Source organism: Notamacropus eugenii, chromosome 2 (genome assembly GCF_028372415.1).
Source record: "Notamacropus eugenii isolate mMacEug1 chromosome 2, mMacEug1.pri_v2, whole genome shotgun sequence".
In the NCBI taxonomy this organism is placed as follows: domain Eukaryota; kingdom Metazoa; phylum Chordata; class Mammalia; order Diprotodontia; family Macropodidae; genus Notamacropus; species Notamacropus eugenii.
In genome coordinates, this window is record NC_092873.1 from 78,168,066 (window position 1) to 78,189,104 (window position 21,039).

At 38.5% G+C, this 21,039-nt stretch overlaps 1 protein-coding gene across 2 annotated transcripts in view; it reads right to left on the reverse strand.

The window, feature by feature from the left end:
- Positions 1-21,039, reverse strand: part of DNAH2 (dynein axonemal heavy chain 2) — a 127,023-nt gene that overhangs the window by 93,647 nt on the left and 12,337 nt on the right. For both annotated transcript variants that reach the window (XR_011974069.1, XM_072641134.1), the window contains exons 8-14: positions 8,696-8,887; positions 6,652-6,809; positions 6,137-6,224; positions 5,520-5,725; positions 3,413-3,542; positions 2,949-3,131; positions 2,101-2,315 (exon numbers count right to left, since the gene is read on the reverse strand). Coding sequence is in view for 1 of the 2 variants with exons in the window: in XM_072641134.1 (XP_072497235.1) it covers positions 2,101-2,315; positions 2,949-3,131; positions 3,413-3,542; positions 5,520-5,725; positions 6,137-6,224; positions 6,652-6,809; positions 8,696-8,887 (1,172 nt within the window). In the remaining variant the exon portion in view is untranslated. The remainder of the gene's footprint in view (positions 1-2,100; positions 2,316-2,948; positions 3,132-3,412; positions 3,543-5,519; positions 5,726-6,136; positions 6,225-6,651; positions 6,810-8,695; positions 8,888-21,039) is intronic.

Here is a 21,039-nt window from a genome sequence, read left to right on the forward strand (position 1 = left end):
AGCATTATGCCTTAAGAGAAGGGGAATTAGAGCTTCTTGGAGGAGCAAAAGTGCATGGACAAGGAATGAAGATTTCTCCCCAAAAGTATATTTCAATGTCTTTAAAGAGCTATAACTAGAAATGAGATAGGATCTCTTTAAAAGAAGGCAGCCTATATCAAAGAACAGATGGATCTGAAATGTTTTCTATGGAAACAGCTGAAAATACATTTTATTTTTCACAATACCCAGCTAAATTATTGATTCACCTAGAAAGGTGAAGCTCCATATAGATGTAGCTAAATCCAAGGCAACTAGCTCAGTTCAAGCAACTGATTAGTTCTATGGATGCTTAGGGGGCTGTGGGGTTTTAAACTGAGTTAGAAAAAGGGAGTTAGATGTTAATAGTCTAGAAGGGGCAAACCCCAGTCATTTCTGAATATTCCAATTACGAAGTCAGATAAATCTAAACACAGAGGTTGGCAGAATTCTTTTGGAATCAGAAGCTACACTGATGGATTTATTATCAGTCACTCTATAGCTGTCTCTTTCTTGAGCATCCCCAACTGCTATGTGGATATTTCCAAATGGATGTCCCAGAATCATCTCTAACACAACATGTCCAAAACAGAATTCATTATATTTGCCCTCAAACATACTTCTCTTTCCAACTTCCCTATTACTGTTGAGGACACTATCACCCTCCCATTCACCCAGATCTTCAATCTTAATATCATCCTCATCTGACTCTCACTCATCCTATTCAGCTGCCAAATCTTGTTTTTCCTCCACAACATCTCTCAATTATGTCTTCTCTCTACTAGTTCAGACCTATGTAACATCTTGCAGGACATCTGCAATAGCCTTTGAACCAATCCAGGGGTGGGGAACCTGTGGCTTCAAGGCTACATGTGGCCCTCTAGGTTCTCAAGTGCAACCCTTTGACTGAATTCGAGTTTGGATTTAGTCAAAGGGCCTCTCTTGAGGACCTAGAGAGTCACATATGGCCTCAAGGCTTCAGGTTCCTCACCCTTGATGGGTCGATTTTACCTCTCCCCTCCCCAATCCATCTCCAATCCACAGCTGCCAAAATGATTTTCCTAAAGCGTAGTTTTACCAAGTGAACCTACTTCAATAAACTCAAGCAGATCACTATGACCTCTAGAAATAAAATTAGCCTCTTTCCATCTTTTGAGTCTTCTTAGGTTCACTCCCCTACATATATTCTATGGTCTACCCCTACTGACCATTCCTTACTCCATGTTACTTACTTATATTCCTTATTTACTGCTCCATCGCTCATCTCTGTGACTTCCCACTGGTTGCTCCTCATACCTGAAATGTTCTCCCTCCAGACCTTCACTTCGTAGAATCCCTGACTTCCTATAAGAATCATCTCAGATCTTGCCTTCCACAAGAGGCCTTTCCCAAGCCATTAATACCTTCTCCTCGGTGCTTACCTTCCATCTACTCTGCATGTACCTTGCATGTTCCATACACATGGTTTTTCTTTTGAATGTATGCTCTTTAAGTTTGGGGGTTAGTTATATACTTGGGATTTAGCATGGTGCCTGGCACACGGTAAGGGCTTACTAAATGCTTGCTTGATTAGATAAAGGGCACGCAGGCCTAGAAAGGAACATAGAACAAAAGCATCTTATTTACTTGCTGACTTGGTCAGTTCTTTTGGTTCTACCTTATTAAAGCCTGTTGGGTTTAGGTAAAATGTCCCTTGTATTGTATACTTATTTGACTGTTATTGTTTATAATTTTTTAAAACCAATAAAAATAATGATTATAAATCTACAAGGAAGGGTTTGCTTAGAGACTTCCCTCCTACCTCTCCAACTGAAGCCTCAAGAGAAACATGTACCACGTGGTGTAGACCAGGGAACAGAAACACCAGGTGGCAGTATACCGTAATCATCAGCTCTTTTTGGAGGGAGTTGATATAATTCTTTTAAAAAGTTAAAGTGTAAAATTCAAGTTATAAAGTGAACACAAATATCATAGAATATAAAGTATAGAAGCAGAGAGAGAGATGCAAATGGGGACCCAGGCACAAAGGACAGAACTATGAGAAGGCTGAGGGAAGAAGGACAGAGAGGATGGAGCTCATACTTGTCAAAGTTGACATCCAACATTCCTGGCTTCTCCGTACTGATCCCTAGCAGCGGGGTGTCCAGTCGTCGAATGCTATCCTTATCCACAGTCTGTGTCCAGTCTTGAAAAGTCTTTCGAACCATTTCGTCCATGGCTTGGGTCAGCTGCTGGTACGTGTGGACACTCTCCTCCCCAGTGCCAATATGGGGCAGGAAATGAGCAGATGAGAGGCACTAAAAAGAGGGTGGGAAAAAGTTTATAAGTAGGCCATATTTTTCACATGCTTCTACTACCTAATCTGGCCCAAGCCTTTTACCTGGGGGCTGGAAAGCTTAGTTGAAAGATTGAAAATGCTATCTACCTCCAGAGAAAATGCCACTACCTTCAGAGAAAGAGAACTGATGAAATCTGAGTGCAACTGGAGTATCATTTTCTCACTTTATTTTTCTTGCCTTTTTTTGCAACATGGCTAATATGGAAATATGTTTCTCATAATTTCACTTATATAATGGGTATCATATTTTTTGCCTTCTTAGTGGGTGGGAGAGAGGCTAGAGGAAAGGACAGAATTTGGAACTCAAAAACTTTTTAAAAGCACGTTAAAAATAAATAATAATTTTTAAAAAAATAAAAATGTAAAAGAAAGGTTGACACGAATGATCTGATCAATAGACTGCCCAAAAAAAAGATCAGAGGAGATGTTACAGAGAAAACATTACATTGAAAGAAAAGGAGATAAGAAAGAAAAGAGAGACAGGGGCCTACTGCAAGAGAAAGACAGAAGGTAAGGAATGGAAGCCAAGCACAGAAATTGAGGGATGAAAGGGTAAGACCAGGAGACACTAAGAAGACCCTAGAACACTTACATTCATGGTGCGATCAAGGCGACGACGCAGTGTGCGCACCCAAAAGGCGTGACCAGAATACTGGCCCATATATGGAGGTATATAGGGCCATTTCTTGCTCAGTTCCCGGTTCACCAGAGTCAGCTCTCCATTGAACATCAGGTACAGATCAACTGCTTTCTTGTCAAATGTTCGCTTTATAGCCTAAGAAAGAGATAGAAGGAACTTGGGAAGGAAGTTCCTTAGATTCCAGGGGGCTCCCCCACCTTTAGCAATTCCAGAGGGTGGGAGTCACTCTATAGAGGATGTTGTTAGATGTTTACACCCTTCTTGGGCGGTCTTGAAAGCAGTGCTAAGGTGTTGGTGATTTAGTGGGAGGTGGACATAAAATAAAAATGAGTTGGGGTAGTTCCTGGGTAAGGGAGACAACAGGTGGATTTAAAGATATAGCAAGGGTCTTTGAGGATTCAGGACACAGCAGGCACCTCACGGCTTGCAAGTCTGTGAAAGGTGTCCAATAGCAACACTCCATGTTCCACATCTCGAACTGTCTCGAAGGATGCAGTAATCAGATTCTGTGTCATCACTTCTAGATCCTTGATTCCTGCCCGGAACCTATATATGTTGAGATGAATAAACCCTCATTCCTGGGCTCTGCTCAACCCCAGTTCAGATCCTTGAACTCTCCTTACAAAATCATAGGATCTTAAGAGTTAGAAGGAACCTCAGAGACTGCATCATCCTACCCCTCTTCTTTTCTAAAAACTAGTTCTCTCTAGCTTGCCCAGGTTGGACATGCAAGCGCTACCCATGGGCCTTGTCCCACATTGATTGGCATGGTAGACCTATTTCTGAGCTAGTTCATCACTCCTTAGGCAATATGATGCATCTACCCAATGAACTCTTACTCATACCCTTTAGAGTTCATCATATTAATGCCAGACTTAGTACAGATACCCAGCTGGCTTAGTCCATCACAGTTAGGAACTGTTAAACTCAAAGAAATCTGCCAAGCTCCGTCAGGCCCCCTGACAGCAGGCATCACAGGCATAGGTCACCATACCTGGCCCAATACATTCCTGACCACTTTTGGACAGCTCTTTCTGTTACAAAGTTGGGTTCTGTTTTGTTTTCTAAAAGAAGCTGACATCTGTCTGAAACTTCAACTCATTGTTCCTAGAAGGAGAAGGATTGGGCACGTTTAGGGCTAAACAGAATAAATCAAATCCATTTTCCACATGACAAGGCTATAAATTCTTGAAGACATCTATCATATTCTCCTACAAAGTTTTCTCTTCTGGGCAAATTCCCCCAGTTCTTTCAACAAATCCTCATATGACAATCCTTAACACTATCCTTGTTCCCCTCTTCTATACATATTATAGTTTTTCTATTTCCTTCCTAAGATGTGGTGCCCAAAACTCAGCAGAGTTCAGTTATAGTCTATTTCAGAGTATGGTAAAATCATAACTTCCTGACCTCTGGACACTATGCCTCCCTTAATGCAGTCTAGAATGGCATTAGGTATTTTGGCTGCCAGGTCACACTACTGCTTTGAAGTGAGTCCATAAGCCTTCCATATCTTTCTCACCAGAACTACTTAAACAGTCATATCTTCCTATTCCTGTTCTTATGAAATTGATTTTTTGAATCCAAGTGAAGGACTTTGTGTTTCTCCTTACTAAATTTCATCTTATTCAATTCAACCCATCAATCTACCCGTCAAGATCTTGATAATTCTGACTCTGGAATCCATCTGATCCTCCCAATTTTATACTCCATGGAGAGTTGACAAGCCATCCATTAAAAAGTTGAGTTAACATAGGACCAAGGATTCCTGAACACTAGCCCTAGAGATGTCATGGCGAGTGACATCAGCCTAGAGTGACTATTCTTAGTTGGATCCAGCCCAAACCAATTCCAATCTCATCTATCACCTAGCCAATATTTCTCTATCCTGCCCATAAGGCTAGCATGAGAAGCTCTGGCAAATGTTTTATTGAAACATAAAATATACTATAACATGTTCCTAATCTACTGGTCTTGTTACCCTGTGGACACAAGGTTAATGTGGCATATCCTGGTCTTGAAGAACAGGCTTTCAGTGATCATTGCCTTCCTTTCTAAGTATTTACAAACTGTCCCTTTAATAATGCACTCTAGAATTTTCCCACTCTAGTTGACTGCTTTACCCTCATTTTTGAAAACTTGCACATCTGCCCTTCTCCAGTCCTGTGGTACCTCTCCCATTCTCCAACACCTTTCAAAGATCACTGTTGGCAGCTCAACCATCACTTGTGACAATCCCTTTCAGTAAGATAGGATTCGTTTTTCCAGGTGTCTTGAACTCATTGAGGGCACCTAGAAGGCATATGACCATTGTCTCATTTCTCTTGGGTTTTCTCTACCTGCTAGATGCACAACTTTGCATATTTTTCTTCCTAGTCCAAAGCTCACTATTAAAAATATGGATCAGACAAGTCCCTTCACCCTCCATGATCCTGTCACCTTCTACTCTTCTATTCACTTTTCTATTTCTACTCAGCTCTCTTTCTGTCCCCTTCCTTGACTTCATCCTCTGTTGTTCCCTACCTATTATAGTCTTCATGCCAAGATGTATTCTTAACATCCAGGATGCCTCCACGAACAGCCCGTAGCATGTACAGATTCTTATGGAAGATGTCCTCAATCTCCAACAAATTACGTGATATTTGGGGCCCTTCAGCACCACAGAAACAGGGCATATCCTCCTGCTTGCCATCCTCCCAACGAGCAAAGTGATACTGGCAGTCACAAACCTAGAAGAGATTCCACATTTCGTCTCCTCTTTTCCCTTCTTAGCCTAAGAGTTCCTAGCTAGAAGCCTGGGGATTTTGCTATGTATGATCACAGTGCATCTAGTAAATAGGGTCAGTAAGAGGCATAGGCTACTGGGATGGAATTAAGGATAAAGAGCTAGGCCTAGGATATTGGACTAGTGATAATGATGATTTTAAGAGCTTAAGGTGAACAAGAAACATCAGGATGATGGAGAACCTGTAGCTGGGCAGAAGAGGGAAGGAGTGGAGCCACTATGCAGTGCCCGGCACATAGTAGTCACTTAATAAATGCTTATTGATTGATTAGTCCCTACTCTCCATCTCTTCTGGCTCCTGAAAAAAGACTGTGCCATTGACTTAAGTTCCCCACCTTAACCAAAGTCTCCCCACCTCAATAAGATCCTTGCAACGCTGCACAAAGGCATCAACCTGGGCAAATATGCTCGTCTGGTCCAGGACCCAGCCTCGGTTGGAGAACCTGAGTTGGGAAGTAGAAAACACAAGTGTCATCGTTTTAAATCCACTGGCAGGAGGTGTAATGCAAGATTGGTACTGGATTCACAGGAGTCTATAGCAGAGAGGTTAACTCTAAGGTATACAGTGCAAAGAACCTGAGACAGGGAATGATACATCTAGGTTCTAGGCATGAGAAATAATCAAAACTCTAGGGCCCATTTAATGGAGGGAAAGGGAGAGAAGGGAGGTTTCTGGGAGCAGATAGAGGTTACTGGAGAGAGGCTAGAAACAGAGAATAAGATACTTGGGCCCAAAGAGAAGGGTCCAAAGAGAAGGACTAAGTAGGGACATGTGACCATGACAACTCAAAAGTAAAGAATTGGTCCAGGAGGCAGATTCTACTGTCTTTGGGGCTAGGGAGGGGTGCGGGAAAAGGTGAAATAACCTACTGAGTATGTAATTGTACAGCCTGCATGTAATGGTCTTTCCACGCCTGGCAGCACTTAATGCAGTTGTGCAGACTCTCTTTGCTAGAATTGACATAGCCTTCAAATATTCGGTCCAGAGAGATGTCATGGCAGCACAGACGTATGATCTCGTTGCTCATCTGCAAGGACAAACTGATTTCACTCATCAAACTGTATAATTATAGTCTCCCCATCCCCACCCAATCATCCCAGTCCTCAAACCACATCCCCAAGTTCTCCTTCTAGCCACTAGAATTGACCCATGATTTTGACTGTAATGGTAATCCACTCCCAGCTCAGTACTGAATATCTGGTCTATGAACCTTCAGACTTTGACTTAGGTGGCCCCTTGGCTCTAACCACTTCATCACCTCTTATAAAGACTCTGGCCCCCTAACTGGTGTCCCTTATTCTAGCCTCTCCCTTCTATCTCTAATCCGCCCTTGAGGCATCTATCAAAGTGGTCTTTTCTAAGGCTAATGTTGATCTGAGGCACAAAAACCTTTGATGACTCTCTACTGCCTTTAGGATAAAATGTAAAGGCTTTAGACTAGAACACAAGGACCTTCAGAATCTACCTCCCTTCCTAGCCTCATTTCATAGGACTCCTATTTATGTATTCTATGTTCCCATTAAACTGGGCTACTAAGTCATTTCCCAAATGTATCCAGCTCTGTGCCTCCATGTACTTGCCATTCCCCCAGGTCTGGCTCATAATCCCTTCTCATCTCTACCTTTCAAAGTCTTTACCTTCTCCCAAGGCTCAGTTTGTGTGTAACCTTTCTCAATTCCACCCTCTACACCAAACATTAATGGCCTCTCCTAATTCAAACGTGCCTAGAGTGCTGAATTCTCCCTTGCATGTACCCCATAATTTCCTGCCTTGTATTATACCCCACTGTGGACATGTTTCATCCCCCAGTAGAACAGAAGCACCTTGAGGTGTTGTTATCCCCAATGCCCTGCAGATGGTAGTGACTTAATAAAATTAATTGCATTGAATTTATTTAAACAAGTCCCCCAAATTCATCCCCCACACCCCCCATTAGCCTCATCCATATCCACTGCCCAGCTGGCTCCTTTGTAACTTGTTGCTACCTCATTTGAGGGATTCTACAACTTTGAGGGAAATTACCTTGTCCATTTTTTTTTCAACCCCTCCTTCTTCAGTGGATGGGACAGAATCATTATTCTCAGGAAATGCTAGGTATATGTTGAATTAAATCCCAGCATAAGGAGAAAGAAGACAGCGGGTCCCCCATAATCCTAATCCTTCTGACCAGAACCTACAGTCTGAAAATCATCCTTCCTAAGACTCCATTCCTCCAGACACAAAGAATTCCGATCAAGTACCTACCTTGTTAGGGCCTGAGGCAGAGAATAATTTTTGAAAACTTAAATGCTCTGTTTGGCCTTGTGCTTCTCAAATATCTCATTTGATCCTCACAATGGCCCTGAGAAGCAGGTAATATTATTATTCCCATTCTACAGCTGAGGACACTGAGGCAGAGAGTTTAAAGGACATGTCTTGGGTCACAAAGCTAGTGTTGAGGCTGCATTTGAACTCAGATCTCCACCCAGATTATAGGCCCTGCTTCCAGTCTGATCCCACAGCCATTACTATTTCACTCTTGTGCTGTGGTTCCCACCGCTTCAAAAGATACCACTAGTAAAGATGCAGGTGGAAAAAAGTAGCCACCAATTCCTTGACACTGCCAAACAGTTCATCATTAGGAATGAATATGGTTTTACCAATGGAAATGATGCATCACCATTTCCTTTACCACTGTACCCTATGGACAAGTGGGGCTTTCTGTTTGACTTGCAGCTAAAACCTCCTATATATATATTGCTTACCCCTACTAACATGCAAGCTTCTTAAGAGTAGGGATGGTCTTGCTTTTCTGACTACCCTTCAGTACACTTGAGGTCCCCTCTGACCCTTAGATCATCTCTGGCTGAGTGAACCTAGTGAACAAGTCTTAGAAAACTCAAGAAACAATAAACCCATCATTATCACACAGACCTTACGGAAGAGGGAGGTGAGCCTCTCACGAGTATTATAGAAAGGAGAGTTGACCCAGATAATTCGGATGAGACTGAGCAGTAAAGGAAATTTAGTAGGGATGTCCTTAGGCCGCAGAACTGCCAATTCCTGATAGGGCTCCTTCAGGATTGACAAGAAGGTCAGGTTTGACTGTGCTTGCTGGGAACCATCCTACAGGTGAAGAAAATGCTGAGTTAGTCATCAGGGAACACATTAGAACAAGGCTCTTCATCTCATCGGGTCCCCATTCTAACTTGCCATCTCCATGATTAGCTTTCTCAATCTACCAAACCTGGAATTAATTATTCCACAATGCTATCTCTCCTCAGAATTTATTTTGCCTAGCTTATATATTACTCTTTATTATTATTATATCTTTTATTATATTATATTATTTTATTCTTTTTTATCTTTTCTCATAGGTATATACCCTATAATCTCCCTTAGAGCAAGTACCCTAAGGAGAGGCTATGTTCCTACATCCTCTCTGTTCCAGACTCTGCACACAGCAGTCTCAATACCAACTATCCAATCCCAATACATTTTGTCAAACAGCCTCTCTCTCTGTCTCTGTCAGTATCTCTTTATATGTATATGTATATATATATATGTATATGTGTACACACACACACACACACACACACACACACACACACACACCATGGGATAAAGCCACCATCGCTCATTAATCTTTCCTCCCTTTAGACCCACTTCATTCCTCTTATATCATTTGACTCATAAATATAGGCAAAGAGGAAGCAAAACTCTCATTTACTTAGAGAACCCTAGAGATTCAACTAAAAAAAATTAATTGAAACAATAAAAAGCAAAGTAGCAAGATAAAAATGAAGCTCACAAAAATCATAATGCATATAGAGATATAGATATCAGTATTTGAAGGATTTACCTGCTAAGATGTAACGAGAATAACTTGTTTTAAGCTTCCATTTTATGAATGAATAGTTGCTATATGTTTTTTTTTTCTGTAATAAGGACTTGAGTGGTATAGTTTAGCAAAGACACATGTGTACTCCAGATGTGGTAACCAATTACCAATGAAGGGAGTGTCTTTCAGATTTGGTAAACAACTGCTAATGACCTGTGTGTTCCAAATATGGTAAACAACTGAGAAACACTTGTTATTGATATCTTTGATTGATAGCTTCTTTCACCATAATTTCAGGTAATCAATCACCAACCAAAACTTGGTTATAATTAGCTAATGCCCATAAGCCAGAACTTTAAGAAACCTAGCAAAGACCCCAATCTTCAGACTGATCTTGGGTCATAACTGAGGCTGGTTCCTGTGTCCCTCTACTCCCTTCACTTAAGAATAAATTATCCCCTAGTGTTCACTTGAAAGTATTATTGATTAACTAATGGAGATTTGTTGACTTATTGGTCAATCACCTTGGAGGAAAACATGTGGGCTTCAGTTGGGCAGAGACAGAACCTTGTCACTGAGTACTGACATACCATATGCCTACTGAGAAGCCCTAGGAAATTGGGGTGATGGTTTGTTCTAATGGAGTTGATGTTTATGTTGTCTAACAGATAATATAAACTAATTTTTCTACACATTTCATTAATAAAATTTGATTACTAGCACTGAGAAGTGCACATCTAATTTGTGTTTCCAGAGCACTAGTTAGCATAAGTAACAGTTAATTGGCTTTGCATGTACATCATGAATTACGCAAGACACACGCAGGATTTATAACTACATAAAATTTATAACTATATAAAATGTTATTAACAGAAATAAAGATAGATTTATTTGGAGAGATATTAATTGCATGTAGCTGGGCCTTCCTACTATAATAAAAAATAACCTAGACAATACTGTCTAAATTAATTTACTTATTTAATGCCATAACAAACTAAAGCATTACTTTATACAGTTAGAAAAAACTACAACAAAATTCATCTGGAAGAGCAAAGGAACAGGAATCTCAAGGGAAATGATGAAAAAAATGAGAAAGGAGACAAGCTATAGCAAATATCAAATATTATAAAACAGTAATAATTGTAACTCTTTGGTATTACATTAAAAATAGAACAGTTGATTAATGAAATTCACTAGTTACCCAAGTCAACAATTGATCACATTAGCAAAGTATTAAAAAAAACCTCAAGGATAGCAACTAATAGAGTCAGGAATCATCATTCAACAAAAACTACTAGAAAAGCTGGAAATTAGCAGAAATTAGGCTTAGACCAACATCTCACACCATAGACCATAATAAACTCCAAATGGATACATCACTAAGTTACATCATTAAGACATTAGAAGAAAATAGAAGGAGATACATTTCACAACAGTGGCTACACTTTTTGACCAAACAAGGAATGGAGAGGATCACAGAAGACAGAATTAACAATTGAGATGACATAAAACTGAAAAGATTTAAGCAAATAAAATTAATGCAGCTAAGGTCAGAAGGGAAATAGTAAAAGGGGAAAAAACCTTTGCATCAAGTTTCTCTGCTAAAAGTCTGATATCCATGATATGTAGGAACTGAATAAAATATATAAGAACAAGAGCTATCCCCTATTAAACAAGTGATCAAAAGATATAAGCAGGAAGTTCTCAAAAGAAGAAAAGTCAACTATCAACAACCATCAATAAAAATCAACAAGCAACTATTGATAAAAAATACTTCAAATCATTACTAATTAGAGAAATGAAAAGTCATCATTAGAAAAATTAAAACTTTAAAAATTCTAAAGTTTCACTTCACACCCAAAAGACTGGCAAAGATAATTTTAAAATGAAAGTGATCATTGTTGAAGAGGACATGAAAGTATATAACCACTAATACATTGTTGGTGGAGTTGTGAGTTGGTTTTCTAGCCATTCTGGAAACCATCTGGAGTTATGCCCCCAAAAGTCACTAAACTGTGACCCATTGAGCACATATCCTGAAGAGGTAAAAAGAAGAAGGAAAGAACCCATACGCATTAGTTTCCAGCACTTTTGATGTAGTGAAGAACTGGAAACTAAAGGAATGCGCACCAATTGGGGAATGCATGGCAAATGAATTTGATGAAATATTACAACACCACAAGAAACTATAAAAAGGAGGCTTTCCACAAATTATTCCCCCAAACTGAGAAAGCACCCTACCAGAATCCTTTTATGAGATAAATATAGTGCTATTACTTAAACAAGAGAAAGATAAAACATAAAGGAAAACTATAGACCAAAATCATTAATGAGTATTGACTCAAAAATTTTAAACAAAATCTTATCACATATCATTCATTAAGACCACATAGATTTATACCAGGGATGCATGGATGATTCCATGGGAGAGGCCTCTGGAAAACAATTAACATAATTAATCATGTTAAACCAAAACCAAAGATCCAAAGTTGCATGATCATCTCAATAGATTTTTTAAAAAGCCTTTGACAACATTCTTTTATTTTAAAAACTCTACAAAGTGTAGACATAGAGGGATCTCTTTTAAATGCTATGAAAAGCATCTATCCAAAATCAAAAACAAGCATCATATGCAATGGAGATATACCAGAACCTTTTCTAATAAATAAGGGAGTGAAGCAAGGATGCCCACTCTCCACCCTTTATGCAGTTTTGGAATGCTAGGAAGAGCAATAAGACAAAAGAAAGAAATTAAAAGCATAAAGACAGGTAAAGAAACAATAACATTATCCCTATTTACTGATAATAGGATGATATACTAAAAACAACAACAACAACAAAACCCTAGGGAATCAGCAAAGATATTCAAATAACTACAAGAAAAAATACCAGGAGGCTGACCTATCAAGGCACACAAAAGACTTGTATAGATTCAATTACAATGCATTCCTTAAGGAAATAAAAAATATCTTAAGTAGCTGGAGGAATATTCAGTATTCATGGCTAGGCCAAGCCAATATAATAAAAATGACAATACTATCAAAATTACTAATAACACTATATCAATCAAATTACCAAGGGGATACTTAATTGAACTCGATAAAATAATAAAATTCATTTGGAAAAGCAAAAGAAATAGAATATGAAAGGAAATGATGAAAAGAAGTAGGCATGAAGGAGAACTAGCACTTCTAGGCCACAAACTACATTATAAAACAGAAGCCATCAAAACCATTGTAATCATTGGTTTAAAATAGAGATAGATCAGTGGAACAGACTAGATGAGGAAGAATCAGAAACAATGGAACTCCATGACCCAGTGTTTGATAAAGTAGAAAACATAAATTATCTAGGAAAAAAATCTCCTAATTTGGTAAAAACTGACAGGAAAACTGGAAAGCAGTCTGGCAGAAAACAATATCTTATACCATATTCCACAATACATTCTAAATGACCTTAATATTAAAGATCATAATATAAAAAATTAGAAGAGAAAAAATCATATATCTATCATGGCTACGAGTAGGAAATATATTCTTTTTTTTTTCTGTTCAAAACAGTTTGTTTTATTTTATTTTTTATCAGACAAACGCATTGATTTCTGGACCACAGTAGAGGATGGAAACCTTTCAGAAACTTATTTATTTGAAAATACAAATATAAAATTACACTTTTCACATCTGAGATGTGAGACTACCATCCACATAGTATTTTTTACAACAGAACTTTAAGTAAGCCACATACAATGACCCGGAAGAAGTTTGATATAGATATAGATACATATATATATACACACACATATATGTATATATTTGTATATAAAAAATATACCAAATAAAAACCAAAAGCAAAAAAAAAATACCAAAGTTCTCATCAGTTTCATACCAAAGTATAAAAGTAAGGGTGAGGTCAGCCACAATGTTGGGGAAAGTTTTATTTAGATGCATTGATGTCCACATGAAATGCTTCAACTTGCATCCTACTACACATGGAACTTCAACTTTACAGTACACTATGAAGAGTGGGTTCACTGACCCACCATAATCAGTGTGACACTCACAGATTCCACATGGGATAGGACAGTATGTATAGAATACAGTGACAGAGAGCCTCTGGGAGAGGTCTCTGATGCTTTTTCTGTGCAGGCCCAGCCCCCCACTCCTACCTTTACCTGATCTGGTTCCCCAGAATTAAAATGAAATTCTGTCAAAGACAATTCATTTTGATTGTTTGGTAGTTCTTGGCCAGAAGGCTTTGATGAAGGACTCTTCTGCCTATGGGGTGGTTTTGTGTGTGTGTGTGTGTGTGTGTGTGTGTGTGTGTGTGTGTGTGTGTGTGTATTTGGTTAAAAAAAACTTATTACAATATTAAAGTACTGCTTAACTTACAGAATATCTCCTCATGTAGTGTGTGTGCCCAAGAGATGGGCTGAGCTGAGGTCTGTATATTTCATGCCATTAGGAGGCCTACCAGTGTACATCTACCTCCAATGTGCCTGCTTCTCCTTCTCTTTTGCTCTCCACACAGATTCCTTGCTATCCCCATTCTTGGGAAAATATCTTGACCTGTGAAACACAACACTCTCCCCCCTCAAATTCCCTCTGTCCCTGCATGCCATTTCCAATAAACTAAAGATAAGTATGAGTTAGTGTTCTTTTTTTTTGTAAACAATTTCATATACAATATAATACAGAAAGCATGGCTGACCTTCAATAAAAATGTAGTAAAGTACATTGCTTTCTTCTTGATTATACTGCAGTAAATAAGTGAATGGCAGAAGGACACAGTATGGCTGGTGAAGGTGGAGGCTAAGTTCCTATCCCTCACTTGCACTAAAGATCAAAATAGGTTGGTAATTTTTTTTCTAGCCAGAAAATAAAAATAGAACAACAACAAAAAAGGAAGAAAAACAACAAAACAAAATCAAAACCAAAAAAAAAACCAAAAAACAAAAAATTGAACACATATCAAGTCATTAGAACCAACAATTACCCAATGATTGAACTACTCTAATAAGATGTGTGTAATAGTTACTGGCTATGGATTGATGTAAGATGAGAAATTAAATGGATAGCAATAGAGTCATGCTACCTTAAATTCCATGCTACCAAGTTCAAATTAAAAGGAACATTATGAAGGATAGAAATGCAAAGGCCAGGTCAGGCTTCATTTGAATTAAGCCAATGGGCTTGATGGGGAGGGGACCATGTGCTCTGTTTGGTTTTCAAATGGGGGTTGGGATAGGGTAAGGAAGGCTGGGCTGGCCCATGTTTTCAAAATGCTCCTGGAGAGGAGGGACTCTGTCCTTTCAAACAATGGCCTTTCTAAATGAGAGAGGAACAGGGGATACAGGAGCTATCCAGCAAATGCCAATTTGCTTAGGAAATATATTCTTAACCAAACAAGGGATAGAGGCAATTACAAAAGATAAAACAGATAACTTTGATCATATGAGACTAAAAAGCTTCTTGCATAGAAAATTAATATACCGAGGATAAGGTAAATGATTGAATAGGAAAAAAAACTGCATATCAAATTTCACTGTTAAGAGTCCAATATATATGAACAATTAACAAGTATATATGAGTCCTAACCATTTAGATAAAAGGTCAAAGGCTATGAACAAACAGTTCTCAGGAAAAGAATTGCAAAGTATTTATAACCACAGATAAGAATGCTTCAAATGACTACTAAGGGAAAAACAAATCAAAACAACACCTTGAGCTTTTACTTCACACCCTGCAAATTGGCAAAAATAACAAAAATGGTAGTAGTCAATGCTGGAAGGGTTGTGGAATGATAACTACACTAATACATTGTTGGTGGAGCTGTGGAATGAGACAACTACTCTGGAACACAATTTTGAATTAGAAATAAAGTGGCAAAAAGTTCCATATCCTTGAACTAGAGATCTCTTTACTGAGCCTATATGCCAAGGAAGGCATCAATAAGAATCAATCATATACACCAAAACATGGATAGCAGCACTTTTTGTGATACAAAAGAACTGGAAACAAAGTAGAAGCCCAACAACTGGGAAATGGCTATACAAATTGTGGTACGTGAACATAATGGAACATACTGTGCTATAAAAAATGATATGTATGATGAACACAGAAAGCATAGATTGTTGTTGTGTTTGTCCTTCCTTCTCAAAAAGGACCATGATGTCAAGATGATGACATGACTTGCACTTGACTTTGATCTGAGTGAGGGAGGGCTGTGCAAGGTCATCAACCTCACTTTCTTCTCCTGAGCCATCTGGGTCCAGTGCCCTGATATTCATCAGGAAGGCTGGAGAGTACACAGGATGCAATGGGAGACCCTGGCCCTTTTAGGCTAAGGTCCTGAGATACCCTCATTCAATGAACAGGCTTCTTTAAGTAGTTGCTCAAGCATAGGAAGATTTATTTGAACCAATGAAGAGTGAAGAAAAAGAAAGAAAGAAAGAAAGAAAGAAAGAAAGAAAGAAAGAAAGAAAGAAAGAAAGAAAGAAAGAAAGAAAGAAAGAAAGAAAGAAGGAAGGAAGGAAGGAAGGAAGGAAGGAAGGAAGGAAGGAAGGAAGGAAGGAAGGAAGGAAGGAAGGAAGGAAGAATTAAAATACCAAGAAAGCAATACACACAATGCCTTTTCAGTCATTTTTCAATTGTGTCTGACTCTTTGTGAACCCATTTGGGATTTTCTTGGCAAAGACACTGCAATGGTCTGTCATTTCCTTCTCTAGCTCATGTTATGGTAACTGAGGCAAACAGGGTTAAGTGACTTGCCCAGGGTCACACAGCTACTTAGTGTCTGAGAGCCAGATCTGAACTCAGGAAGATGAGTGTTCCCGAATCCAGGTTGAGCACTCTATGCCCTGCACTACCTAGCTTCCCTACACAAGGACTACAACAGTGTAAATGAAAGAACAACCATGCATACAAAACCCAACAGTGAATGTAACAAAAATTACAAAGATCAAGAATGACCTGGATGAAGAGATACCCTAACCTATCCCTTCATAGAAATGGGAAGTCCACAGGTATTATACATTACACATGTTTTCAGATATTTTCAATATATTGATCAGTTTTGTGATTTTTTTTTTCTCTATAAAAATATTTGTTATTTAGGATGACTCTCTGGGAGGGGGAAATTGAGGGATACTGGGGATAACGATGATGACATTAGAAGAGAAGACATCAATAAAAACATTTTTCAAAAGTAAAAAAAAAAAAAGGAGGCTCTCAAAGACATTTGAGAAGACTTGTGTGAATTGATCCACTGAAGTAAGCACAACTAGGAAAAGTACTAACATGATATCTACAACAAAACTGAGGAATTCCAATTAACATAATGACCAACCATGATTCCAGAGGTTCAAGAATGAAACATACTTCATAGGATAAAGAGGTGAAGTACCAGAACTGCAGAATGAAACATACATTTTTTGCATCTGATCAATGTTCTACATGACTATATAAACTTGTTAAAAAGTGGTGAGTCACTTCAATTGTATCTGACTCTTCACAATCCCATTTGAGGTTTTCTTGGCCAAGCTACTACGGTGGTTTGCCATTTCCTTCTCCAGCTCCTTTGACAGATGAGAAACTGAGGGAAATAAGGTTAAGTGACTTGCCCAGGGTTACACAGCTAGTAACTGTCCGAGGCCAGATTTGAACTCACTTAGCTGCCCATTACAAGGTGTGGAGGGGAAGATTTTGGAGGGGGAAAATTGTGAAGGAAAGGAAAATTAGTGATATTGATGTCAAAAAAGGAGAAAAGATCAGTAGTGAAGCATTTTTTATAAGCACAGAACAGAAGGAGATTCAGAGGGAAACAAAGACATCGTTCAGAATTAACATGCTTAATATAGTATATACACATGAAAAACAAGGTGGGAAGAAGCAGACATAAGGGGAGCTGACAGTGCCCATCATGTCCCTATCAGCTTGCTACACTAGAAACTTTGGGAAATTTTCCCGTGGGTATGATCTGGGACTCTCTCTCTTGATTGAGCTGTTACCTTCATCCCAGTGAGATGGCTCCTTCACTCTGTGTTGTCTGGTATATATTCTTATATGCCATGTATACTTGATTTCATTTATGTTTTGTTATCAACTGGAATAAATGGGTTTCTTTGCTACTTCCTATGCCTGTTCATTATGGAACTAGTATTTGGTGGGAAGGCAGTCAAGTCTTGTATATAAATCTTGGGGTCCTACTTTCCCCATTAATGAATAGTGACCAGAAGTTTAGTTTGCACTTCAAAATTACATTCCTTAGAACTAATCATATTCAAGGGAGAAGAGAGATATAATTCAAATGAGATCATATTTTTAGAGTGCTTAACACAGTGCCTATATAAGTAAGAGACCTTAGAAGCTGAGTCTAACCCCCTCATTTTACACATGGGGAAACTGGGGCACTGAAGTGAGATGATATAACTAGGTGGGATTGAAACTGAAATTTTTCTCACTCCAAGGCTGATCTTAAATTCACTACTCCCCAGCTGGCTGGCACATAGTGGGTGCTATTTAAATGTTTATATATTTGTGTGTGTGTGTATGTAAAACATTATATTATATATATTACATATATGTATTTTTTTTATGTATGTGTATATACATATATATATATAATTTTAGCCTATTAGTCCCTCTCTCTGAAGACAGCTGAGTGGCCAAGCTTCTGACTCCCATCTCCTACTTTCCTAGCTGGCAGGAATTGACAAAATTATTCCAGAAAGAGAAAGGTTCAAGGGAGCAGAGGACACACACAGCAAGAACTCCACCCTCAAAGCAAGGTTTTGGGGAATAGAAATGGGATCAGGCACAGAGATCATTTTGGGTGCCCAAAACATTAAGACTGATTTCGCCATCAGTTGTTTACGGATATAGGTCTACCTGGACCCATAGGAACTGTGAAGAAGTAATGGTCACGATTGAAAACGTGGCATGTTACACTATACTCTGGTCATTCTATGAAACATTTAAGAAAATTACCTGCATAGCCTTTTTTCAAGGCTAGATCTGGTGGACTGATGGACAAGGACTATCCATGTTTGTGCTACACTGGAGTGAGTCTGAAGTTTGCTCATAAAATTGTTGGTGTCAACAGAAAGATACACTCTTTGCTCCAGAGTCAGCCAGCTGACGTCTTTGATTAGAACTGACTCCAGCATGTTGAATATAATGTCAAACATGATTGACATGTGGGCTTGTTTTGCTAAACTGTTTTTGTTTTCTTTTTTAAAAAATTCTTTCTTACAAGGAATGGTTTGTTAGAGAGGTAGAATGAATATATATTTATATAGCCTTCAGAAATGAAGATTATATAAAAACAAAAGATAATAATTTTTTCTTAAAAAACCAACTGCTGCCTAATTAAGGTTCTACAGGATATTGCAAGGTATCTTGCAAGGTAGCAATGAAGGACTCAGTACCTGAGTATCCTAACCATTCTATCGGCCTATAAAGAAGCAGACAAGAGGGTCAAGTCACACAGCTCCCACACATCTACTCCTGAAATTTATGCAATATAAATGATGACCAAAAAATCTGAGAAACTCTAAGTGACTCCTTCCACCCCAAAACCGCACCAAAAAAAAAAAAAAATCATCCAGAAGACTGCTAGTACAGCTAACACCAGTATAAGCAAAAAAAACCTCAACTGCCCAGTGCGACCAATGACAACCCACAAGACTGTGTCTAAAGACATTGTAACTAAAGGAGCCTCTGAAAAAGTCCCGGAGAAACCAGAAAACCTTGGGGCAAGAACCTTGGAGCCCTGGGGAGCCTCAAAGACCCTGGTGGTGTGGCAGTGATCAGAGTAGTATAAGCCAGTCCTCTGTCCTGGGACACTACAGAGGGCACTGAAGAGCTAGCAACCTCAACCACATATCACAAGGTGCACCCAATCATGGGATGTGGAGGTGAGCACAGAAACCCAGCAGTTCCATGTGGGCATCCAATAGGGCCAACCACTCCACCCAAAGTGTCACAGGAGGCAGATTCTGATCTTGGCACAAACCCACAGTTCTTTAACTAAAGCTAAAGAAATAAGTAAAACAAAATAAAAAAAAAAAACAACCAGCATTAAAAAAAAAATTATTATAGACCTAGAGACTACCCCAAAAGAAGGAAAGAATAGTTTTATAATTATTGCAAACAGTGACTCTAAGGAAAAAATTTTTTTTCAAGGACTACCTAGAAGAAATGAAGCAAGTAATTTTTTTTAAACAAGGGAATTAAAAGCATTGGAGGAAAGAACTGGAAAGAGAACAAGTAGCTTAGAACAGAAAGTTGTAAACCTTTTTCAAGTTATGGACTCCCCCGAAAGCTAAAATAAACCAGACGAAAATCAATGACCCCATGAGACAGCAAGAAATATCAGAACAAAATCAAAAGACTGAAAAAATTGAAGAAAATAAAGACAAACTGAGCTACAAATCGGTGAGGTAGCTTAAGATTCATCATATTTTTGGAAACCATGACAAAAAGCCTAGAGACTATATTTACAAAAAAAGAAAACTGTGAAGATAGAAAACAATCCACTTGTTTCAGAAAACAAATTCACATTGTTTGATGAGCTAAATGCTTCTGCTCAATTGTTTTTCTTTGTTACAAGTTAGTATAGGAGTGTAATAGACAGAAATGAATATGATATAAAAACAAAATAAAATGCAAAAATTTTTAAAATAAAACTATATGACTACAGGATCCTAAGTGTGAATCTATGAAGGGCCATTCATATTCCCAGTAAAAATTCTGAGCTAGGAATAGAGAACAGATTAAAAATTTTGAGAAATATTCCATTTCATCCCCTAGATTAATTTCAGACCTGACTAGAGAGGGTTAATCATAGCTATATTTGTGCTGCTGCTGCCTAGAAGGGCCTGAAGCCCACCTATTTGCAGGCTAAGAACCCTGGGGCGGTCACCAAGAAGCCAATTGTCACACTGAGAAGTTAGTCTTTCAGGAGCTCCTTCTTCCATCCTACTCCACATCTCAAAATTGCTCTACATTTTCACCCATTTTATCCTCTTTTATTTCTGTCTCTGAAGAAATGGTGATCCTTCTCCCTCTCTATCTGTGTCCTTTACCAATGATCTCCTTTTTAAAAGAATTAATTTTTTTCCAATTACGATGAAAAAATTTTAACATTCATTTTTTAAAATGTTAAATTCCAAATTCTCTTCCTCCCTCCTTCCCCACTCTCCTCCTGAAGAAGGCAAGCAATTTGATATAGACTTGACAATACTTGTATCCTTTATATCATTCCCTTCTAGGAGGGAGTCAAACATTCCCTCTTTTTCTTTCATTATCACCTTCAAGTCCTCTCAATCTATGAGTTATTTTCCCAATGACAAAAAGTCGTGCTCAGGTCTAACCCATTCCTAAAACTCGTTCCCACATAATCTCCCACTGCCATTCAATACCTTCTGTTCATCTGTACA